Consider the following 26186-nt stretch of genomic DNA (forward strand, 5'->3'; position numbering starts at 1 on the left):
GAAGGGCTGCAGGGGTGACAGGCGATGCATTTGGAGAGACACACCACCCACCGTGCAACAGGCCTTTGCTCCTTGCTGTAGAGATTGAAGTTTGTAAAAAGGGAATGTAAGAAGAAAAATAACATTGGTCCACTTGCTGTGTGCCAGGTACCAAGCTAGCTGCCTCCCATACATTAGAACATGGGTATTGTAGTATAAGGCAAACCTGAGTTCCAATTCTGGCTCTGCAAGGTGTGACAGCTGTGTGGCCTTGGGTCCCTTTACCTAGCCTCGTGTCAGTTTCATCTGTTAAATGGGGATAAGTCTTATCCTATAGAATTTGCACAAGGTTTAAATGAGATAATAAAAAATAAAAGCACCTACCACAACTATTATCTCATTTAACATAGAGATTTGAGATTGATTATCTCATTTGGAAATAGTGATATTTGCAAAACTAGTCTTGCATTTTAGAAAGATTGCCCTTGTAGTGGTGCCCAGGACAAACTGGTAGAGGGGACAATTGAGAGACTGTGGGCGCTAGGGCCAGTTAAGGACCTATTGCAGACTTGTTAATACAGAAGAAGCAAAACCGTACAGTGGGCTGTTAGGGGAGCCCAGGGCCGAGCTGAGTGCTGAGGACGCACAAAGCCCTGCTGGGGAGGGCTGGTTGCTGGGCACTGCAGGGCTGAGCGGGGGTTCTGTGACAGGGACGTGGGCTGGCAGCAGGGCGGAGAGCAGAGGTGTGCAGAAGGACTCTAGCTCTCCAGCCTCAGCAGCAGTGGAGGTCGTAAGTGAGCTGGAGGGTGCTGGAGAAAGCTTGGTTTTGGAGAGAATGCGGACTTAATTTCAACCAAATGGACTTGAAGGTTCGCAGGGTGCCCTGTGGAGAGGCCTGAGGGGCCGGAAGGAGAGATCAGGACTCCGGAGGGAGACTCGGGTCTAAGCTGTGTCGTGCAGGAGGGAAAGCCTGCTCTGGAGAAAGACTGAGAAGGTCCGGATGCTGTTGGAGCAGTGGAGACCCTGGAAGGTCCCCGAGAAGCAGGTTTTTAGATCAGGTGGGAATAATGGAAGGCGTAGTTCACCCAGAACGGTATAATTTATTAGAACAGCATGTGCTTTATTTCTTTTGATTGAGACTTGGAGATTCGGAGCTAGAAAGGACCACCTAATCTTTTAGGTAGCATTTAGCACCTTTTTAGGGCCAGGCCCTGTGGGCAAGTGGAGAGACAAGAAGTCTTCCAGGGAGTAGGATGCTAGCTAGCAAATGTGGAAGGAATAATGGCATCAGAAGAGGGTGCAGACTCAGTCTTATCAGTGGGCGTGGCAGTCCCACCCACATGGGCCAGGTCTCAGTGGAGACACAGAGGTCTGGGGGGGTTAAATGGCTGCCCAGGTGATGCAGAAGTGGCTCAGCTGGCAAAATAGAAGGGTGTTTTTGTAGAACCTGGCAGAATGTTTTTCCACTATGAGATTGTTGTACGTCAACAGCCTCTCGAGGTACACAGGGCAGATTAAAAATCCCTATTTAATAGATGAGACCAAGGGGTGGAGAGACCTGCTTCAGGTCACGCCAGTGCTAGCCGGCAGCAGAAACGGTGCAAATGCTGGGTTCCCCAGCTCCCGCCACATAGAGGCCTTCTTTGGCTACAAGGTAGAGCTGCAGTCCCCAACCCCTGGGCCATGGACCGGTTCCCGTGGCTTGTTAGGGACCGGACCGCAGAGCTCCACACTCCCCAGCCCTTCTGTCTGTGGAAAAATTGTCTTCCATGAAACCGGTCCCTGATGCCAGAAAGGTTGGGGACCGCTGAGCTAGAGGAACACTGGAGGGCAGGGCCGGAGATCCCCGGAGACTGCGGCTCCCAGGGTGGGGATGGGGAGGAGGAACACCACCACTTCAGGTTCAAGTTGCTAGTTTTGCAGAGAGTAAAATTACTGCACACGTCCCAGAGAATAAACAGACTTAACACCCCATTAAATACAATGGACTTCCAACGTGGGCTTCAGACGCGCCTGGACTGAAACGACAGGAGCAGGAGCTGGCCCGTGAGCCAAATGTATCACACGCGCTGCCTTTCATGCTTCCAAAAAGGAAAATCCAGCGCAGGGAGAAGAAAGCGCCGGCAGCAGCTCTGCAGGCTCGGGGCTGAGGATCCGGTAATGAAGTCTTTCTGGAAGGTAAGAAAGGCCTGTGTGCTGTATGCTATTTTTAAACATGCTGGAGCAGCACATGTATTCCTGCTCCGCGCACTTTCTCCAGCGGAGGAGGGGCCCCGGGGAATGCAGCCAGGAATTCAGATGCTATTTATTGTATTTCCTTTTATCAGTCAAATGATTTTCCTATTTCCCACATAGATAAAGATCTTCCGCTTACAGCTCCAGCTTGTTGACCTTGTCAGGACTGCGGTGCAGTCTGGAAATTGGTCCCAGAGAGAGAGAAGGGCATTGTTGTGAGGGGGTTGGTTTGGTGGGTTGGGTTTTTCTTTTCCCAGCAGGGAGGAGATTGGTTTACCAAAAAATAAATAAATAAAAAGTCTTCCAAAAAACAAAAAGTGATTGTTTTGTGCCTTTTTTTTTTTTTTTTTTTGCAAAATTGAAAGGTTGTCCAAGTAGTCTGTTTCATCAGTCTCCCCCCTCTTCACTCCCCTACTATCTCCACCTCACCTTTCACCAACACACACACTCTCTCTCCCTCCCTCTCCCTCCTGCTGCAGCAAGCCCGGCCCTGGCCCCACTGCTGTGCTGCTGTCTTGGCAGGAAGTGGGGCAGAGGGGGCGGCAGCACAGTCTAAGCTTGTAAGCTGAGCCAGTCTCTCGGCTGTGCCAGCTCTGAGGCCCCTTGGCGATGCCAGGATGCCTGAGTGGGAGAAGTTGCAGCTTCCACTCGGCTGGAAGCCTTGGAGCCGGCCAGGCCTCCAGAAGCCGCATTCCCGGGTGAGGGTGTGGCCCGAGGGCTGCTGATCAGAGGAGGCCTCCTCTTGGGCAAGTCGCCCTCATTGTCTCGCCCTGCCTGGGCCTGCTGGCCAGGGTCACAGGCAGGAGACAGCGCCACCGTTCCTCACCTTCTCGGGAACAGGACCCCAGATGGTGGGGGAGGCTTGGGTTTCATTGTAAATCCTCATCATTGCTGGCTCATTCACAGCCACAAAACATAAAGGGAGCCAGCTAGGAGGAGGGAGTCCAGCCCCTTGCAGGCTTACCGTTTGAATAGCGAGGAGCCGCAGGCCCCTCCGTACCAGCAGGGGCTGGCTAGGGATTTTGACAGAGCGGCCAGCTTTCCGGAACCCCCCGGGTTCTTCCCTGCCGCTCCGGTGCTTCCTGGCCGGGACAGCAGAGGGCGCCGGCTCTCCTGACGGCACGCTGTCCTGGGCCGCCCTCCCACACATCTGGAAATGGGCTCGATCGCTCTCTTATGAAATACTGCCCGGGTTCTGTCTGTGTCAGATGAACTGGCACCGGGCGAGCACGCACACACATCAAGAATTCCACTTCCCCACTAGTTACAGTTCCCCCTCAAGAGCACTTGTGGAATGTGGGGAATCTGCCTTGCCAAGGCGGCCAGCACTTCTGAGTCCTGGGCTTGGCCGGGCCTGGGTGGAATGCCTGCAGGGACCACCTCTGGTCTGAAGCCTTTGCCCTCCCCTCCCACGTGGAGGGCGAGAAAGAAGGCAGGAGAACGGGGCCTCCCAGATCCTTTCCCCAGGGGAAGAAGACTAAGAATGCTTGGCCCTGACCTTCTGGGCCCTCCTGAAGAAAGCAAATGCCCCACATTTCCAGGTCCTGAGAAACAAGATGTAATTCCAAGAAAGCAGTGATTAGAAATGCCAAAGCCATATGCAAACAATGGATATGGAAGAGGAGAAACTGGATGGAGGAGGGCAGAGCCGCAGCCAACCAAGGGGCCTGGCTGCTCTCTGAAACTGCTCCCTAGCCTTCCAAAAGCTGCATGCATTTAAATGTCCACATTTTCCCTCAGAAGCCAGCAATCTGTACTTCTCTTGGCCAAACAACACATCAGTCTAATATGGTGTGGGAGAAATATGTTACATTCTTTTATGAACAGAATGTTAACAGCACCTAGAATCAATATTTATGTCCAAGAACACAGTGAACTGGCCTGTTTTGTGCTGCACGGGTTTAACACAGGGACGTTTGGAGGGAGCTGGGAGGTGCCCCTCCTCCTGCCCAGGAAGGCAGACCACGGCAAGCAAGCCAAGGCTCAGGCATCCCAGAGGGTCTCTGCCTGGGAGATCACACTCGGTGCCCTTCCTGCCCCTGCAGTCCTCTGCCTCTTGGGATTGCAAGAGGAAGCCAGAAGCAGCAATGGGGCAGGAATTGTGGTGAGGTCCAGGACGGGAAGAGCATCCTGTCTGCAGGACAGCCACCTCCGTCAGCGAGGCTGTAGTGGGAGAAGGAGGGTCAGGGTTGAGTCCCAGAATTTCCTATCACATATCAAAGTGGGTGCTGACGCAACTTCACACAAAACCTTGGATGAGGGACTGAGAAACAAGGAATAGGGTGAGATGACACTTCTCTTTCATGCTGGTGATAATTTTTGGCCAGACAATTAAATTACCCTCATCTCAGGCAGCCACGGTGGCAGAGATGGAAGCCGAGGTCTCCTCGCCTCAGAATGCTGTATATTCTTCCAGAGGCTTTTGGGAAATTCCACCCAGCTCCTCAGGCTGGTTTGTTCCTTGATGCTGTTTTTTACTTTACTGCCTTTAGAGGCTACCGGGCCTGCAGCCTGGAGTCAGCGCTTGCTCCTTGCACGTAGAATCCTTACTTAATTACAAAAATAAAAACAAACAAAAACCTTTCTCCCTTTCCCTGAAGACTTAAGTTTGCCTGTAACACAGCATCTAAAAATGTGAGGCTCCTCTTCATCTGGCAGACGGAACTGGGGCCTCATTTTGCAGAGCAAGCAAGGCCCGCTTCATTTTCAGACTCCATGGTGAAGGTTACCACTTCCAGTAGCAGCACTTGTCTCTCATTAAATGCCTGCTGAAAAGTCTTTACTGCTTTAATAGGCATGATCTTTAGAAAAGATCCTTTGGCTTATAGATAAGATCAAAACATGATTAATCTTGGCCCCACTTAGCTGTAGGTCAAGTCTTCAGGCTACAGTGAAAGCCCTCTTTGCATGATCACAATTTATTATTTTCTATAATCTGTATCTCTTTCTTCTATGTTGTTAGCATGTTTAGTTGCCGCGATTCACTTGGTCTGTCCTGTTACTTTCATCCGGTGCTAAGAAACAATTGGTAAATATCCCAATCACATTTGCTATAAAATCAGCCAAGATAAACAGATATTATTTCACTGTAAGCTGCTAGGATGTTTAGCATCTTCTTTACAGATGCAAAGCTCCCCCTGCAGAAATCTCATGCAGGAAATCTAAGTCAAATAAATGCTCTGAATATGTTTAGAAATATTGCTTGATTTAAGCCAACGGAATAGTTGCAGCAGGGTCCAGATATTGTTCTGGTGTCAAGGGCAGGACGACAGAATAGTCAAAGTTGGCACTTGGGCAAAGGATAAAACACTGAAATCTTTAGTCAGGGGTGGTAGAGATTGGTGGGGTCTGACTTTTTGCCTGGAGAGCAGTGCCAGGGTCCGGGGGGAAAGGGCTAACAAAAAAGCCTCCTTGGAGGTGTTTGGTAAATGGCATCCCAAGTTCAGACCCATCTTTTAAACTCTACAATTGTTGATACAAATGCTTACTTAACATGCTACAGCTGCTTTCTTAACACTTGTATCTCAAACGAACATGCCCACAGGCTCTCTGGCCTTGCCCCCTTCCCCAGTCTGCTCCTCTAGATGTCCCAGCTCAGTAAATGGTGCCTCGCCATCCCAGGAAGCCTGACATCCACCGCAGCTGCTCTCTCCTCCCTCCCACCTCTAGCTCATCACTCACCCTGTTCATTCTGTCTCCAAAACAGCTTTGCTCCGTCCTCTTCTCCCCTTCATTCTTCACTGCTGCAGCCTTAGTCCAAGCTGCCACCACTGCAGCGGGGACTGCAGCCACAGCCACACTTAGCTCCCTATGTCAATGCTTGCTCCCTACGGCCTGCTAGAAGAGTTTTTTTTTTTAAAACCACAAATTGCATTATCATGTCCTTCTCTGAAGCCTTCAGTGACTTCTCCCTGCACTTAGACTATCCCAGATCCTTACTCTACATAAGTGACAAGACCTTGCATGGCTTCCCTCCTGTCTACCAATTCCCCTACTTTTCTGTGGTACAGCTTGCTCCCCTGGTTTTCTTTTAGTCCGTCTAAAGCATCAATAAAAGCTGGCTTTCCAGGCCGGGTGCGGTGGCTCACACCTGTAATCCTGGCACTCTCAGAGGCCGAGGCGGGTGGATCGCTCAAGGTCAGGAGTTCAAGACCAGCCTGAGCAAGAGCGAGACCCCGTCTCTACTAAAAACAGAAAGAAATGATCTAGCCAACTAAAATATATATATAGAAAAAATTAGCCGGGCATGGTGGCGCATGCCTGTAGTCCCAGCTACCCGGGAGGCTGAGGCAGTAGGATCGCTCAAGCCCGGGAGTTTGAGGTTGCTGTGAGCTAGGCTGACACCACGGCACTCACTCTAGCCCGGGCAACAAAGTGAGACTCTGTCTTAAAAAAAAAAAAAAAAAAAGCTGGCTTTCCGGCTCTTTTCCTGTTTATGTAAGTCCTACTGGTTTTTCAAGTTTCATCTTAAGTGCCACTTCCTCCGAGGGGGTCTCCCTGATGCCGGCCACCCAAAATAAATAGTTCCCTCCTCCCTGCCAATAGCCTGTTGTATACTGCCGCTCTTCCTGCATTTGATACCCTATGGTACTATTATTCCAACTTAAGTTTTTGTAATCATGTTTCTCCCATTAGATGGTAAGCTCCCCGAAAGCAAGAACTGTGTCTGCTTTGCTGTATTCCTATGCCTGCCACAGAGTGTAACAAATATTAATATTAGTTGAACAAATTAATGAAACCAGACTGCACTGCACGTGGAGAGCTGCATTCCTGGTGAACCTGCTAGGCCAGAGCACCTTTACCCAAAATCCTCCTTGAGGAATCCCGATTGAGGGTTGGGAGAAACCAAGTCAAACTCCTGGGTGTTTCTCTAATCTGCTTCTGTACTCCATCCCCACTGCAGGCTCTCCTTGCCCGTGTCCCGGCTGTTTCAATAGTCTCCTGACCAGTCTAGCTCCACACAGCCTTGAATTCAGCAGTGCTTTGCCCTAAGGTCCACCAGCATGGTTGGCGGGAAATTACATCTTGATTTTCACAAACCTCTACCTGAAAATTTGCATTTCCCTTGATTTTAAATGTTGGCAACAAACCCCAGTAGTATTGGCAGGACCTGTGTCTTCACCACCAAGAGGACCACAGATATCTTTATGCTACATTACAGCTGTTGCAGATGTTGAAATATTAACATTGATGATCATTACTACTTTAAACTTACGGCTGTTATTGGAGCTAGCTCGTGTTATTTAATGCTTTATTAAGAAGCACAAATATTCTTATATAGCCCATTTTTAATATTTTGATAGCTATATTTCAAGATAGTAGATTTCCTTTGTAACTGTATTTGTATTTCATGTACTTAAAAACATTATTCTTAGAACATAATCCTTCTCAGATTGCCAGAGGAGTTCATGGCAGAAAAAAGATTAAGAACTGCTGGTGTCGTTTTTTCTAAATCTCATGTCATTGTCTTGCAAAAACAGCTGTGATGCCTTCTCTCTGCCTGCAAAATAAAAGCTAAATCCCTTGGCATGACATTCAAGGCCCATTTACAATCCATTTTCAAAACACCTCACTATCTTTATTTTTTTTTTAAATCAAACCCTGCCTATAACCTGTGTTCCAATCACACTGAATTACTTGAGTAAACCAAAAATGCACTCACAACTCTAGGTCCATTTCTAGCTTCTCTTAAAGAACTACTCTTTTTCTAAGGCCCAGCTCAAAATGTTATCCTGGTAAAGCTCTCTTTTGACCTCCCCCAAGCGCAAACACTGAATCCTTCCTTTGTATTTTCCAGAATACTTTGCTCACAGCTGTTCGATCATTTATTAGACCCTATTGTACTAAGCTTTTATATCTATTTTTTGTTACATTGTGAGCTTCCTGAGGAGAGGGACTTCCTCAACTTTATGCCCAAAACACATAGTAAGTACTCGGAAATCTTTGAATAAATGAATATATCTAAAATATTCATTCTCTTGGGGGGTGAGTAAAATCCATAATGACCATGATAGTGTGTCCTTTAAAAAAAACCCCTTTTGATAAATATAACATAAGTCCACTTCAAAAATCCACCAGCCCCAGGGAAAACAGAAGGTCTTACATTTCACTGCCTGCACCCAGCTGCCTTTATTTGATTTCTACCCCTGAAGATAGCACAAGCACCCTCACAGGAACCTCTGACTGTATCACTGATGTCTTCTCACATTACCCTTCTTTGACTGATGCCAAATATATTTTCGGCCAGTCTCCTTTAAGCAGACGCTTTCCATTACTTGCTTCGGGATTTTCTAACCATCAGGTTATGGTATGATTTTTATATCCTAGAACATTCAGCTGTTTTATGCCAATCTTAAACAAATGCAGATGCAAGGTTTTAAAAATTCTTTTCCTAAGGAGCTTGAAGAATTAAAAAGACCATTCCTTAATTTCATAGTTCAATGAACAGCAAGAGTAACTGTATCTACATAAGTGCACACGCTCTAAGGATAGAAGGAATGTTCCAAATACTGACTTGGAGTTAGAATCTTATGGAGCCACAAACTTAACAGCTGAAAGGAACTTTTTAACCCATAGCAGAGGGATGTAAGTGTCTTGCCCAGGGGCCAATCTGCTGGTGGAATCTCAAATTTAGCCTGTCTCAAGCAGACGATTTTTCCTCGTTGATGCTTCATCCTTAACTCCACGTCATCTCAGGCAATGGCATCTCTATCTCTACCCAGTTGCTCAAGCCAAAAAAACGAGCAGTCGTTCTTGATTCTTTCTCTCTCACCGTCCACATCCAGTCCCTCAGCAATTTCTGTCAGTTTCAGGATACACTTCCAAACAGTACCCTGAATTCATTTGCCTTTCTCCACCCCGGCTGCCACCACTCCTAGGCCAAGCTACTGTCACTTCTCACCTGGACTAACTAGTCTCTCTGCTTCTACTCTTGCCTCCCCACAATTCTCTACACAGCAGTCGAAGTGATCCTTTAAAAATATAAATCAGATCTTGTCACTTACGTAGAGCTGTCTTCCCACTGCACTTACAATAAGTGTAAACTCTGCATCACAACTTACAAGTGCTCCATGACCTGGCTGCCTGCCTTGCCGCTTCCAAGCCACTCTCCTCTCACGTCCTCTGTCCCAGCCTTGCCTGCTTTTTCCTGCTCCTTGAAATTCCAGAGCTCGTTCCTTCCTCAGGACTTTGGCCTTTCTATTCCCTCAGCCTGTCGCAGGGCTGGCTCCTTTAACTCAATCTGGTCTTTCTTCTAAAGATACTTTTTCAGAAAGGCCTTTCTTCTATCCTAGTTTGTATCATTTCTTCTTGTCTTGGCAACTAGGTGAGCTGAGCTTGTTAGGTTACTTGTTTATAGTCTCTTTTCCCTCAGCAGGATATAAGCTCTATGGCGACTAGGACCCAGAACAGCTCCTGACACAAGAAAGACACTCAACAAATACTGTTCAGTGAATAGGTTCAACCCACCAGCCTACGTTGCTGCTTTGAACTCATGTCAGTCTCATTAGATATCTCTAAGAGAGAATGGCCACAGTAGAATGTAGAGCCAGAACTATCTGGGTATAAACCCATTCCTACTGTGTAACTGTGCAAATTACTTCTCATCCCTGAGTCTTAACTTACTTACCTGTAAAATGGGTTTAGTAGTCCTACTCTATAAAGCTGTGGTAGGAACTAAATGACATAATTTATATAAAAAGAACAGAGTGGTTAGCCTATTGTAGGTGTCTAATTGTTATTTCTCTTTTTCATTGAGAATTTTTCTCCATAAATTTTAAGTTTATATTTAAGTATCTTTTACTCTGTGACAGGCACTATTCTAAGTGTTTTATAACTTGCCTAAGATCACACAAGTGGGAAGCAGCAGAGCCCAGACTAAACCCAGTGGTTCCATCTGATTTCAGAGGTGGTGAAACAGTTATTGACTGTTTTTATTGGGATTCCGTGGTAAGAAACACATTGTACATTATAACCCAGCACATGTGTATTTATACATATTAATGTATCTAAAGCATAAATAAAACATTCACAAAATACCCTACTACATGCTGTGCATTCTGATAGTTTCTCTTCATTTCCATTTTTAAAAATGGTTTTGTATTAACAAGTCGAAAATGCACTTTGAAAAACTTCTAGTCTAAATGACAAGTAATCCAATTGCTCTTACCTTCCAGCTACTTTAATTTCTAGCAGAGAGATTATGATGGCTACCAATTAAGACTTTTATATTTAATTTACATTCCAGATGAAGTTCTTATTAGTTAAGATACTGATTCCCCAAGACTCAGATCTACTCCGCTTACACGTATGGGAAAACCATCCTCTTGTCAGGTGAGATTCAAGTAATTCTTTCACTCTTCAAAAATCATTTATCACTATTGAAACTCAATACAAGCTGCCCTAAGAACTATTTATGTACACGTCTGTCTTTCCCACTAGAGTATCAGACACCATGGAGGGCAGAAACCATGTTTTATGAACACCTTTGTCGTCCCAAATAGTGAACTGAAGTGAAATGGAAGGAGCTGGTTACAAACAACTCTAGTTCTCAAGTGTTGCATGAGGTGTGTGAGACTCAGACAAGAGAACACTGTACACTCAGTCCTATGTATTCCCACATGAACATCTAAGGCATCTTCCCACTGATCCAGTGTTGCAGGTGGTTTATAAAAATCCTGTCTGGGAAATCTGCATTGCCCTTGCCCTTAATTTCCCAATGCCATTCCTATCCCCTTGTGGCTCCTCATTTCTGCATTTCTCTAGGCTAAGAGAATGCACATTTCTACCTCTGGCAAAAGTTTGTCCCTGTAGACACGTATTCCTTTGAAAACTAAACTGAAATGGTTTCTGGATGAGTGGAAGTACATTAACATTTTCACCTGATGTGACTCTCGGTCCTGATCTCTGGGCTGGCACGTGAGCTAGCGTTTATAGATATTCTAAGGTATGCATCTGCATGCAGCCTATGTGTCAAAGGTAAACAAAACAAAGAAAAAGCCCCCGACTTAGAACTCTCAGTTGCAAGGCAGGAAATTCTTTCAGAGGGCAGGAAGTAGCTATGAGCTTGTTCGCCAAGCAGTACTTCAATCTCCCCACCCTTAGGGAAAGATTATCCTGGTGTTGTTTTAATCCAGCAGATGCTAAGCAGTTTGAGAAAGGGAACAAACAACTGGGGGAAGTATTACCACCTGTTTGTGTTGACTTTTACCAAACAAGACTGGCCACCAGCTGTTGAAGGGTAGGAGAGGAGCTAAGATGGGAAAAGGAAATGCCAACTCAGATTGAAGCTAGTTTTTAGCTTTCTGGCTCTTTGGGAAAAAAAGCGCCAAGGAAGTACATGGTCATTCTTGAATGGCCAAGAGGCAAAGGCAAGATAATGCACCCCATTCACTAATGGAGCAGGGCTGGCCTCGGTGCATACAAGGAGTCAAACATGTGAGTTATGACACCAACGTAAGTGGCTTCCCTACGTTCATTTCCGCCCTGCAACCTCTAGGTCACTGGGGGCAATGATGTCCACGCAAGATGATGTTTCTCAGCCTCCCTCATAGCTAGCTATCCTCACACGACTGAGTTCTGGCCAAATGAAGTGCAAAGTGTTGAGTACGATTTCCAGGAAGACTCTTTAAAGGGTGCTGACTCAGCTAGCTTTGCCCATTTTTGTCCCTACCCTCTTTTCTTTCTTTTTTTTTTTTTTTTGAGACAGAGTCTCGCTCTGTTGCCCGGCTAGAGTGAGTGCCATGGAGTCAGCCTAGCTCACAGCAACCTCAAACTCCTGGGCTCGAGCAATCCTCCTGCCTCAGCCTCCCAAGTAGCTGGGACTACAGGCATGCACCACCATGCCCGGCTAAGTTTTTTCTATATATTTTTAGTTGGCCAGATAATTTCTTTCTATTTTTAGTAGAGACGGGGTCTCACTCTTGCTCAGGCTGGTCTCGAACTCCTGACCTCAAGCGATCCACCCATCTCGGCCTCCCAGAGTGCTAGGATTACAGGCGTGAGCCACCACGCCCGGCCCCTACCCTCTTTTCTTCATGCTGCCCAGGAATTTAAAGGTGATGGCTGATGGTCCAGCAGCTATTCTGGACCATGAGGTGACCCTGAGAATGGAACAATGCCGTGGTGCAGACAGGAGCCTCCATACCAGTCTTGGACTGCCTTCACTTTTCTATGAGAAAGATACACTTCTTATTTAAGCTGTTGCTGCTCTGGGTTTGTTACATGTAGTCAAACTCAACCTTAACTGAGATACCGTGATACTCTGACAAGCATGTAACAGACACTTCCTATTCCCCTATCCTCTAAAGTGCAGTGGACTGTTGTTACCTAATACAACCCTTCTAACAACAGCATGGGAGAGCGGAGGCACGTATTATGTCAGAAGAGAAAAATGGAGTTGAAACAAAGCAAGACTTGCCCAATGCCACCCAACTGGCTACGTGGAGAGCAGCCGGATCTGGAAGCCAGATTACCTCACCCCTGAGATTTTAAAAGCATAGTGGAAATAGGCGACAAATTTCCTTAAAAAGATTTTGATTGGTTAAGTAATGGTTATTTTTAAAAACCAAGAATTTAAGCACAACTCATCCCTTCTGTCAAACGATTCCTATCAAGGGGACTTCAGAGTCATTGACTTTGAAAAACCCTTCAAGTTGCTGCCACAGTATGACTGCTACATTAAAATGAATTAGAACTCATTGTATGTTATAACATACATTAAAAGAGCTGAATTCTCAAACAGGTGAAGATACATTTTGAAGAGGCAATTAGTAAAATGGATGTGTTACTGTTTTAAAAGCATAACAGACTTGATGATTAATGGAGAGTTGACAGTCTTTAAGAGGTAGGACTTCTTTTTCATTACAATGCAAGTAAAATTGAATCAGGTGAATTCAACAGAAAAGTTTTAATGGGACAAATGTCAAGCAAGCATATCAATTTCTTAAAAAACAAAGAAAATCTAAACGTTTAATTACAGAAACACTTGTACAGAAAACTTGGCATTTCAACAGTTCCAAACACATGTACACGAGTTTTTTCTAAAATTTGTCAGAAATAAAACACCTTGTCTCCCTTTCCTCAGCTGCTCCATGTTTTAATAAAAAAGAAAGAAATCTGTAACACTGAATAGGCAACAGCTTATTTCTTGAGAAGAACATGTAAGTGCAGGAACATCTACAAGTGTATTGGGAAACATGAGTTAGGTATTGTGCTCGTCTGTAACCTCAGTACCACCTCCTCGTTGAGCACAGAGAGAGGAGGCAGCACAGACCTGCTCTACAGACCCTGACGGTCTTGTGGCAGCTGAAGCCCAGTCACCAGAGAGTCAGATGTGTAGCTACTGGGCGAGCCAGCATTTCAAAAGCAAGCTGCTATTTTGTGAAAATGATTTCATATTGTAGGCTCTCTTGAGATCTTGTGCATTGCTGAATATGCAAATGATTCAAGTCATTGTCAGGTGTCCTACCTAGAGACAGGAGAATGATTATCTTGGACCAAGTTACAGCTTTTCCCAGTCACAAAAGCAGTGCTAACGAAGCTGCATAAAATTGAACACAAAGAAACAGAGAGAAATATTAAGAGGAAGGACAAAAGGACAGGAAGCATCTGGCAGAAGGGAGACACAAACTTCCAGAGCTGGCCTTGGATGTCCTTCTGCCAGAGACAGTGAGTTCTAGCTAGGCCTTAGCAGGCAAGGAGTCTAAAAGAAGTGGCAGAAAGAATAGATGAAAGCAGGAAAATAGGAAAATACAGAAAAGTGGGAGAGTTGGGTAGGCTTATAGCACTAGGTAATGATGGGGCCTTAAAATTGCCAAGTGGTTGTATATGGGCTTCAGTGCATGGAAATTTGATGTGTGTTCACATAAGACATTTAAAAAAAGATTCTTTTCCCCCTTTTGGACTAATAAAGAAAACAGGTAAGGAGATACTGAGAAGATAGGATAGTGCAGAAACACGACAGGGAGTTTCTGCCTTACATCCTGACTTTTGGGCATATTGCGAGAAGGGTCACACTTCTGTCTATCTGCCTTCAATGGCATGGTGCCTAGACAATGGGCTCGGCACACTCTGCTTTGGTTCCAAAGATCTCAGGGGCAACCTTCGGCCTTGTGCTCTAGGGCATCAAAACCCCCAAAAAACCAAAAACAAAAAAACCCCAGAATCGAAATAACCCCACAACAACCCTGAGGTGAGAATCGTAGCCCACTTCCCTTTTGGTGTTAAAAGAACCAGAAACTGCTGGGTGTGGTGGTGTGCACCTGTAGTCCCAGATGCTCAAGAGGCTGAGGCAGGAGGATCACTGGAGCCCAGTTCAAGGCTGTGGTGTGCTATCATCGCACCTGTGAATAGCCACTGCACCGCAGCCTGGGCAACATGGAGAGATCCCGTCTCAAAACAAAACACACAGAAAGAACCAGAAACCCCTCTTCACTTTGCTGTTTAAAAAAAATCACTAAGGCGAGAGAAGGAAGGGATACCTATCTTTTTCATGTAGATTCAGGAGTTAATGGCTACAGAAGGAGACAAAAGATACCAGAATTCTTCTGTGCCCTTTCTGTGAGCTCAAGAGACTATTCTGGGTGATGTTTCTACCTATCCATGAATCATTACACCTGAAGAAGACAGGGAGTCCCTCAGTTTTCACTTACATTAAACTTTGGGCTTTTTAAAAATACCAAATGAGAAACTACCCTTTCCTTTTCTCCTCTGTTTACTAGTGACCTTTCCTCTGCAAAAATGCTCCACAAGACAGTGCCAACAGATGGGAACAGAAGAGCCTTGCTGGGGCTGGGACTCCGTGTCTGTGCAGGAGCGATGCTTAGAAAACAGCAGGCAGTACCAGGGAGGAAGGAAAGAGCATTCTCCTTCAGGGCAGCAATCACAAAGCCACTCAGAGGGCTGGCACCCACTGAGCACCGTGTGGATAGGAAACACAGCCTTCCTCCACAGGGCACTGTCAACAAGAAGCTCCTTTCTTTGGAGTCACAGCAGGACAATGATGGGAGAAGACTGGGCCTGTCCAATGAGAGAGACTCTCCTTCAGAACCCTGCTGAGCAACAAAGCCCAGAGGTGAGAAAAATGGAGATGTATAACTTGGTGGGGGCTAGCAAAAAATAAGCCCCAAAGGCATTTAAAAAACATGACAGCTAGGTAAGAAAACGGGAGCTCCACTGATAAAAGGGTCCAATCAAAACTGCAACCATGAGAAGTCTTCCTTTCTGCAGTGGATGTCAGCCTCAGGGTCACCTAGTCAGCTGTTATATGCAGATCCACTTTAAGAGACGTGGAAATGACAGGAAACCGAAGACCTGGGAGAGTGACGGTACACTTTCAAAGCTTCACACAAGGACAGTTCCATAGGAAGTTCATATACCATATATGTGTCCCTTCTGCTCTCCCTCATATGGCTTCCTGGGGTGTAGGCATGTCACTCACTGATAATTCTTTCACAGGCAAAGGGATCTGTACTCTGTCTCTGCCCCCATTCAGTTCCAATTTCCATGGATGGCTTCTCATTCCTCACAAATAAAAACACTTACAGAACATCTTGGAGCTCTAAGACCTGTAGAATTAGGGAGAAAAAAAAAAGTTGATGACACCAAAAAGGTGAGTAGTGATCAGAAGGGGTTAGGGCTATGGATTCATAAAATGCTTCATTTTCATAAGGGTTAAGGCGAGGAGCAGCGTGTATGTAAACTAAAGAGTTCATAAAGCTGCAGACAGGCAACCTCATTGAGATGTTTCAGATAACATTTCAGTGAGAACATGGCCCTGCTCCAGCTCAGCAACAATGGGAGGCAGGAAAATCATCAGCTAGACACAGAAAAGCAATGAACCAGGGACAAATCTGATGAGGGAAAATTAGTACCCTACTTTAGTCCAAAGACTGTAGGTCAGTCAAAACCAATTTTCTTCAAGTATTAATCTAAGGATATGTGCATGTATAGGAATGTATTATGTGCATATGATCAAGAAATTTTCTCATATTGATGAAAATGAAGTCACATAAGAAAGATTTTTTTCAGTCCTCAAATAGCCAAATATTTATTATTGGTTCAATTGAAATCAGGCAACATATAGATTTTAATAGCTCATATAAAGTGGTCCCCTCTCAACTTAAAGTCACCCCATGGCTTCCTCCCAGCTCCACTTGTCTCTAGGTACTACTTAGCCACAAGAAAGGTGACAGCTGGAGCAAATGTTTCATTGTACATCTATAAAGATAATTTTTATTAGTTTTTTTTTTTTTTGAGACAGGGTCTCGCTATATCACCCAGGTTGGTCTTAAACTCCTGGGCTCAAATGATCCTTCTGTCTCAGCCTCCTGAGTACCTGGGACTATAAGCATGTACCACCATGCATAGCTACAAATAATTTTTAAATTTTGTAATTTTATAATTACTAGATTGTAATTTCTTTTTCTATTATATTTACTTTCTATTTATCTTAATGCTCTATTCCAAGATTTTTTAGTGCTTTCTCCCTCCTCCAATCCCTCCCCCACCCTGCCTCATAGCAGTATTTTAGAAATTCCACTGAATGAGAGTTTAGATATCTGCGTTCTAATCCTGTATTCTGTGCTCACCTACTCAGGTATTTTTAGGCAAGATGGCTCACCTCCTTGGATTCAGCTTTTTCATATATAAAATTCTGGATTTCTAAAGTTCCCTTCCAGCTCTAATATATTCCTTTAAAACTTGTGAACCATTAGCTTCCCTTCACTCATTGGCTCCTGACAATGGATGAAACCTTTGCCAAACTCACGTCAGAGTAATTAATTGCACCATGAGTGCTGGGACTTCAGGCCTAGCTGTCTGTACATATTTGTATAATGAGGCCAAGCTAGTATTAATCACAGCCTTTATAATTGTTTCATTTGACAGTTTTGGGGGGTATAGGGAACTATCTATTCTTAGTTATGTTTGCATGGTAGATTGTAAGAATCTGTAGTAATATAACAGTTCACATTTTCACAGGCAAAATATTTGTAGGTTAAAATCAAGGATAATGATAATATTCTAGGTTTACAAAGACACTTCAGAAAGCAGGTACTACAGTTTATATCCTTGAGATGGATAAAGCTGTAAGAGAGTCTTATTGGTAAAATGCTCAAAATGGAAAACTCCTCTTGGCTCAATACTTGAATTAACTGCCCTATACCTATGTGAGGAGACACCGTGTTATCAATTACTGTTTTCTTTCACAATCATCCACACTGTTTTCCCAGCTCTCTCTTTTTAAGCCTACAAGAGTGCTAATTGAAAACACTATGTGAAAATGAGAAGGGTGATGAGCTCCTGAAAATCCCAGGCCCAGATTTACAAGCTGTTCCCTTCCTAAGAAGCAGCAGTAATGCCACTTCTTTATTCTGCAGGGAGTCCAGCCATCTCTTAGAAGTACAGTCCGTTCCATCTGGCTACTCACTAGAAGGGCAGTAATCCTTTCCCCATTGGAGCATGGCTGAGGCTAAAATATAATAAATTGCCTCGTACAGTTATCATCCAAGGGCATGACCAGGAAGGATGAAGACTTCTGCCGTTGTCTCTGCTAGCAGATGTTGCCTCATTAAAGAATCATGGGTTTTATTTATCCTTATACACGTTGCTCAAAGTCTAAACCAAGTTAGAATATGAATTATGTATATGAGTGTGTTCATGTACCTGTAGGACAAATAAAGATTCGAACCCATGACCAGCCATTCTAAGGAACATATCCTGCTGTTGACTGTTGTTTCAGTATGCTTACATGTCCACCTCATCGTATGGTCCAACCCTGAAATTTCCACTCAGCTTGTATGTATGTGTACAGGCACAAAATAATGTAATAGATAGACCAAAGAACTGCCAATTTTGTGGACGGCCTATTAAAAGAGTACCCTATGTCTAGAAATTTGAGTGAACAAATACCAATTCCATTTAAGAAATGATATCTGATGGATGACCATTTGTACCAAAAAGTTTGCATGGGTAGATCCTTTCTGGAAATGTACTTCCCCCCCCAAAAGGATATATAATACATACTACTACTCATTTGTTAAACATATTTTTAAAAAGCTTATTTTCTCTCCCCTTTTTCTTTTGCTTATTGAGAGTTTGTCTTTAATCTATTAAAACCACGGCATTAACTGTTTCACTGTTTGGTCAGTCCACATCCACATTTAATATATAAGTGGTGAATGAAAAAGCTTCCTACTTATATGGGTTCATGTATACACAATGCCTTACTAACTGCTTCTAAATTGTCATTAGTATTTTCCAGGGAAAAGGAATATTAACAATTAAGTCATATTTATTTTGTTCTGAGTATTATTTTGGGGGTGATTTTCTCCAAGTTTCCCACCTTCAAAACCCTTTGGGAAACTAATGCCCAAGAATACAGCCTTAAATAAATGACAAAGCTGGAACTGAGGTCTAACCACAGAAATCATACTTTTTTCCATTAAACCATTCTGAAACACGTATGAATGAGAAGAAGCTGTCTTGATTGTGTTTTCTTTTCCTTCTTTCTTATATTTTTAGAGACAGGGTCTCGATACGTTGCCAGGCTGGACCGAACGCCTGGGCTCAAGCAATCCTGCTGCTTTAGCCTCCTGAGCAGCTGGGAACAATGGTTCTGGTTTCTAACATTATTTACTACATTTAGCAGCCACGCAACAGGAATCTTAATCAAGTTCCCAGTTCGTTCACTCAGTGTAATTCCAGGGCTTTAGTAGTATTGCTACAGATTGAAGACATCTTATTTTGGATGATGTACTGGCATATAAGTATCTTATCAGTGAGCACTCACCATTCACTAACGATCAAGCCTGTTGACAACTTCTCGAACTGTAGCTATGAAGTTTTCATTGTCTTGGGGATTAGCTAAAATAATACTGTGCAGTCTGTTCATATATGAGTCAATGGTGTCCACTGTCGGTGTCTCTCCACTTCCTGAAGGGAGATAATCAGAGAAAGAGTAAGAAAATCCTCCCCATTCAGTTCAACCATAACACAGTTAAGTGAATACCCAGCAAAAGAAATTGTGATTCTAATGTGGTCTCCTCCACAAATAAGATAGAGAGGCTTTTAGACCTCAAAGAAACGAAATTAGTCCACATACTGTAAATAAACAGATGGGCTAAATACCTGCTGTACAGTATGTATGAGTAGCTGCATATAACAGAGGGTTAGAGATTCTCCCAGCTTTCTGCTGTGACTGTCCTCAAAATGAGAGAGCATATTAGAAATACTAGTGTTTGTTTTCTTTTCCTTCCCATTATAACAAAAACAAAGGAAGCAAGCATACATAATAGAAAGCGCTCTCCTGAGGATTTATTACTCACTTTCCATTGTTCTGAATATCGAATTAAGCTTAACAGAAAGGAAAATAGATTAAAATATAAGTAGACAAAAATTTAAATGACCAGAGAGCCTGAAATTTTCGAGGATTTTAGCCAATACTGACATTCTATTATATGACCTACAGAAAACCCTGAGGGGGAAAACTTACTTTATTAATTTTCCTCTGGGGGAGATTACAGCCTCCCCACACCAATACCAACATAAATAGTACAGTCCTCTCCCCAACACCCGCGCCCCGCCCCCCAAAGTATTCAGATAGGATGACATTACCAGGCAAGGGCATGCTGGCAAAGCTGCTGGTCAACACCTGCCGTAGGGTCTCCAGGTGCTGCTGTAAGACCGTGTTGCGGCTCCGCTCCTGGATCACATCCACCTCCAGCTTCTCCACTGCTGTGCGCATGCTCTCCACATGCTTCTGCAAGGCTGCATTCCTCTCCTCAAACTCCATGTTGGATTTGCGAAGCTGGCGAAGCTCTGCCTCCCGAGCTGAGGACACATACCCCACAGAACACATGCAGCACTAGGAGGAGTCTCTGAGGAATCCCAATGGCTCTCCTAGGGAAGTTCTGCTCAGCTGCCTGTAATTTAGCTACCCCACCTCATCTCCCGATTCTCATTATGGCATTCCACATAACAATCTCAGCAATGAAACGCCTGGCTCCCCAGAGCTGTTTTAATTCTTAAAGCTAGTTATATTCTATACATAAGATTGCAATGAGCCGTTGCAATTCCGAGTATTTTTGTTGCCGTTGTTAGTTTTTGCTTTTTAAAATTGTACAATAAGCCTGAGGGGCTTCATAGGGGGATCCTGGGAGATTGGCCAAGCACAACTGTGGGTACCCATCTTTACTACAATAGGATCAGCTTTGCTCTTATTTATTTTATTTGCACCCCCATGCAAGCTTTACTGGTACAAAAGGTTCCAGGCTATGAGTCTGAAAGCAAATGACCTAGTGATTTACATTTATGTTCTTAGATTCAGAGATCAAAGCAGCTTTCACGACACTGGCCGAGCCTACTTCACTGGTCTCTAAGTAGGTACCTTTACCACAGAGGGAAACAGAAGCAGGTATTCTTCTTCTGGACCAGTCCTAAGGAGGAATATCAATATCTTTGCTTTTGAGCAATGAACTCCTCATGAGAACTAAATGCCCTGGCAAAAACTTGAGGAACACAAAAAGAAGCTTCAGTAATCACCTTTGCTGTGGTTCAGGAATTCCTCTGTAAATATAGGGATGTCAAAAACAGACCGCTCCTTTACCTCTGTTTCTTTCTGTGAATCAAGAGTAACAAAACAGTTAATTCTTACACAGAAGCTAAATTAAATAATAGTGCCTGAAAGCACAATGATCATATCTTGCTTAAAGAAATAGTAGAGTGAGCAGGAAGCAGTCCAGGTGAGTCTGAGGGAAATGTATTCACCTTTTCATTGGAATCAAACTTTCATAGAGCTTAAGCAGGTTAAGTATTCAGTTCTCTCAGGTATACAACTGCTGTGCAATGAGAAACCTTAAAACAAACCTATATAAATTTCCTTAATGGAGAATTTGAAGCCATTTCTTAGCTTTGTGTTTTGAATAGTCACCAGTATACGGCTGTAAAAGTGACTGAGGTGAGAACTGAGAAAGAGTGTTTCTTTAGTCACTTCTGTTGGTTACACATGTAAAATGCTCTCTGAGACAGGATTATGCAATGTAAATTTGCAGAGTGGACAACAAGAATTTTTTTTTTTTGCAAACAGAGTCTCGGCTCTTTTGCCCTGGCTAGAGTGCCGTGGCGCCCTGGCTAGAGTGCCGTGGCATCAGCCTGGCTCACAGCAACCTCAAACTCTTGGGCTCAAGCAATCCTTCTGCCTCAGTCTCCCGAGTCACTGGGACTACAGGCATGCACCACCATGCCCGGCTAATTTTTTCTATGTATTTTTAGTTGTCCAGGTAATTTCTTTCTATTTTTTAGTAGAGACGGGGGTCTCACTCTTGTTCAGGCTGGTCTCGAACTCCTGACCTCGAGTGATCCTCCCACCTCGGCCTCCCAGAGTGCTAGGATTACAGGCATGAGCCACCGTGCCCGGCAGACTACAAGAATTTTAAGCAGATATTGCTAGCCATGAGCAAAAATTATAATATTCCATTGGTACTTCATTTACTTATGAGAGGAAGCCTATCTTTTGGGATCTTTTACTTTCTTCAGACACAGGAAAAACAACCAAACAAACATATAAAACCAAGAAGTTAGAAATAACCAGGCACTAACAATGAGAAAGCTAAGGATTGTGTGAGATAGAAAGAACAAAGCCTAAAATTAATTTATCAATAAGCTATTATAGTCTAATAAAACCACTGCAAAATATATTCCACAATGATCCTTAAGTATAAAGTCAATAATTCAAAATGCTGTTGCTTCTATAATGAACTTGAAGTTGAAAGCATTATGAATATTAATTACAAGTGTCTTGGCACAGTATTGAAAATCTTACATTACATAAGATGGTAAAGAGAATGTCAGGAAGGGAGAACTAAAGAAATTGCTAGTGAAATCTGAAGATTCCAAAACCTTTATAACATGAAAAGTAGTAAACAAAATACCTAGGAATCATTCCCATGAAAACATTTTTAAAGCTAGAGATGGAATGTATTTTTCCTACTTTTGTCACTACTAGTTTTTTATCTTTGAACACAAAAATTATTTCGTGCCCAATAGAAAAGCTAAGCAGTTAATAGCCTATAAGGAAATTCTCACAGCCAAGCTCCTGTTTTCACACTGGTTTCTGCCTCTAAGGGGACTGTGCTGTGCGAACTGCCTGCCAATGGCAGTTCATCAAGAAGGACATTTAAAATGGAAGTCTGGAAAACTATGTATTTATCTGAGGAAAATTTCAAAGCTCTTAATTTTTACCCTTTTTCTTTAGAACAATTTAAAAATAAACAACAAAATTATCATTGAAAGTCCCAAGTTTCAACAGCAAAAGCTCTACCTCAAGCCAACTCCTTGTGGATTTCAATGAGAACTAATGTATGGGTAAAAAAGGCTGCTTCCAGAAGAAATCTTAGACACATTTTTGCAGTGGCTTTCTCTCAACTCTGCTGACTTAAGGTAGCTTTGAATCTGTTACTGGGTTGCTGAAGGAAAACAGAAAACTTAGGATACACAATCCCTACATATACAAGGCACAACAGATACAAGCATAAGTCCACAGATGACTTAGGATAGTCTTATGACTTTATCACCATATCTTGTTCAGTCTCCTACTTCACTGCATAGTTACATGAAATCAGTTACCTAGCTATACATCTCAGTATCTGCCAGTTAGGTGGGTAAGTGGAGATGTTTGGCTCCCATTACCACAGTACAAAGAACCCTCCATGAGGCCTTGACTCTCTTTAGACTGGTAATTCTGTTCTCTTCTTTGCCAGAGTAGTCCAAACCAAGCTATTATGTACGGGCAGAGGATAGCACCATATAGGTGTATTAACACACTGCCCCTTGGTACAGAGTCTTAGAGCACAAAATAGGAAACATTAAAGCAATTAAATGAAACTGTTCAGTCTCTGAAAGGCAACAGAGAAATTCTACTTAACAGAAGAGTGGTAATAAAAACCATCAGCACTCTTCCATTACTAAGTACATTACTCGGCATGGAGACGATCCTCCTGGGGGCTCGGATATACTTAAGCTGCTCCAGGCATCACTCGAGGGATTAAAATCATAAGGATTTGATTACCTCTTCATTGAAGGGGTCTAATTTGTTCAGGCTGAGTGTCATTTTGTCATTTCTCATAAATTAAAGGAGAAACAAAATTATTGTTTCTGTCTTAGTTCTCACATGAGATGCAGACACTTTCTTGAGAGCCATACTATCGACTCCTGGGTCTAGGGGGCTGCCTTAGGGATTTGAGAGGAGCAAGAATACTCTTCAGTGGTTTTTCCTTCTATATACTGAGTGGAGGTTAGGAGAACAAAGGCCTTTTTGAACTAAACCTATTTTACTGTTATCTAGGCTCTGGGCCAGAATTTCAGAGAGTGGATGTGCTTCTCTTAAGAGCCCTTTTCTTTGGGGAATGCTCTTATTATACTGTACTAGGCTGAAGTGCCCCACTGCTATGCAGAATGGCTTTCAGGTCAGCATTTCTTTAGCTCGAATATGTACTCTCCAGTACTTTCCCTGGTAACAATGTCTTAGGGATCCACATTCCATTTAGGAATATAATAGGTTTCTTTACTATATACAAACCAAATAATTTCTGGCTTAACTGGCAACAAATTTTGCTGCCATCTCAGGCAACCAGGCCCATTTTAACTTTCAACAGTATTTAGTTTATTCTATACAGCATGGCATTGTGCTGCCAAGAAGGCTAGACTCTGGTACAGAAGGACTGGGTTTTAATCACATTTTTGCCTCTAACTTAATTTAGTAAGTGATTCTGGGTAAGTCCTTTCATGTCTTAGGCAAGTCACTTCCTTTACTGGCCAACTGAAGTGGTCAGTTGAGAGGATCTGTGAGGTTTTAGTATTCTAAGATGAGCTCGAAGACTATTCTATCACATTTCTTGTTTTACCCCTCATAGGATAAGTAAAGGGAAACAATTATGTATTTAGGATCCATGATGTTTAAACACTTTGCAAGATACTTGCTCTTTTATTAACTCACTCATACCTCTGCTCAAGCCATTTTACCCACCCTGAGGTGCCCCTACAGAACCTGGCTCATCTTTGAGGCCTGATTCTGTTCTTCCTTTCCATGGGCTCCTCTGTGGCTGCTTTTCACCTTAGTGCTTTCCATTTTTCTGAACTCTTACTATAATGAATAACAGTTTAAAAACAGTTCTAAACTTCAAACCAGTTCTTTTATACTGCAATCGTTCTGAAATTACCTAGTTTAGGAAATATATTATTCAATGAAAAACACTGTTAAAGTAAGGGATGCTGGGTCCCTTATGAGAACTTTATCCTGATGTGTGTATAATGACAGATAGATTTATAAAACCTACATGTTTGAGAAACTAACTGCTGGCTTTCTACCTACCCACTCCTCTTTGTTTGTTTGGTTCAATGTGTCTAAATCTTTTTTTTTTTTGAGACAGAATCTTATTCTGTCACTCAGGCTAGAGTGCAGTGGCATCACCATACCTCACAGCAACCTCAAACTCCTGGGCTCAAGTGATCCTCCGGCCTCAGCCTTCCTGGTGGCTGGGACTACAGACGCACACCACCACGCCTGGCTAACTTTTCTACTTTTTGTAGAGATGGGGTCCCAATCTTGCTCAGGCTGGTCTCAAACTCCCGGCCTCAAGCAATCATCCCTTCTCAGCCTCCCAAAGTGCTAGGATTATAGGCATGAGCCGCTGCACCTGGCCACATATCTAAATCTTAAAACAGGGAAATCACACAGAGACTCATTCCTTTTCATAAATCACAGAAGTTATAGAAATTCCTATCACACCAATGTATTTTAATAAACAGTTTCATTTCTTAAATCAGCAGCAGCTTCTATGATTAAATCTACTATATCTTTTCTGACTACAACTATCAACTTTATTGAAGACAAAAATACCACATATAGTTTGGCCAGCAAAATCCACAGTGATGAAATGAGTCAGTGACTGACTTTACAAAATGTGAGATCTAATGTTTCCAATTACTATCCAAATTCTCTTTAGTAACCTATAAAGTAGGGAAGACAAGAAGTACAGAAATTTCACTGGTAGGTGGGCACACGGACAAAGGAAGAGAGAAATAAGTAATTATGTAAGTAACCGGTAATATGGAAAGCTTACAACATTATTCAGTTATTATTTAAAATACAAAGTATATATACCAAGTTTCTCAAGCAAAAAGTATTTATAACATTTCATCCTAATTAGAACACAGATATATCATATATAACTACATTTATATAGGATTAATCTATTGAATAAAATCCTAATATTTTCTATGCCTCTCACTTTATAATTCATAGACAGTAATACACCTATTTAACCTGTGAATTTGGATCTTTTCTCTATATTTCGAAAGTCACCAACATCAAATTAGGTATAACTATGACCGCAAGATAAATAAGTTAATATTTTAAAGAAATGATTTCCTTGATTTAGTAAAAAATCAAATACATGACACCACTGTACTCTACCTGGGGTGACAGAGTGAGACTGTCTCAAAAACAAAAACAATAAAAACCCCAAATACATGTAAAAGAGTAAATCAGAAAATTCTTTTTGTTCAAATTCCCACTGTTATTTCAAGTCAACTTTGAATGGATTCTTGTATAAAATAATTATATCATGCTGGGTGGTATGGGGTTGGATACGAACACAGAAACTAGATTGTGCGTGCCTTCAAAGAGATGACAACCAAAGAGTATGAATTACAGAAGTACTTGAATGACCCCGACATCAGGCCAGATCAGCTAAGTGCCTAAGGGAAGTATAGAGAGCCATGAGGGTTAAAGGAAGTTGGAGGAAACAAGAAAAGTTTAAAGGAGGAAACAGAACTTGAAATAGTCATGTGATAACTAGAATTTTGAGAGGCAGAAATAGGAGGACGGGGAAAGTGAAAAAAAAAAAAAGTGTGAGGAAGAAAAAATATTCTTATGAAAGGAATAATATGAGCACAGGCATGCAGCAGAGAAGAAA

General features: G+C 43.0%; 1 protein-coding gene across 3 annotated transcripts in view; it reads right to left on the reverse strand.

Annotated features, from left to right (window-relative positions):
• Window positions 1-13101: 13101 nt before the first annotated feature.
• HMG20A (high mobility group 20A) overlaps window positions 13102-26186 on the reverse strand; it is a 68832-nt gene continuing 55747 nt past the window's right edge. For all 3 annotated transcript variants that reach the window (XM_045532698.1, XM_045532682.1, XM_045532690.1), the window contains exons 7-10: window positions 20755-20830; window positions 19828-20043; window positions 19004-19146; window positions 13102-15779 (exon numbers count right to left, since the gene is read on the reverse strand). In XM_045532698.1, the coding sequence (XP_045388654.1) occupies window positions 19010-19146; window positions 19828-20043; window positions 20755-20830 (429 nt within the window). In that variant the 3' untranslated portion in view covers window positions 13102-15779; window positions 19004-19009. The remainder of the gene's footprint in view (window positions 15780-19003; window positions 19147-19827; window positions 20044-20754; window positions 20831-26186) is intronic.

The sequence above is a fragment of the Lemur catta genome, chromosome 1 (assembly GCF_020740605.2).
Source record: "Lemur catta isolate mLemCat1 chromosome 1, mLemCat1.pri, whole genome shotgun sequence".
In the NCBI taxonomy this organism is placed as follows: Eukaryota; Metazoa; Chordata; class Mammalia; order Primates; family Lemuridae; genus Lemur; species Lemur catta.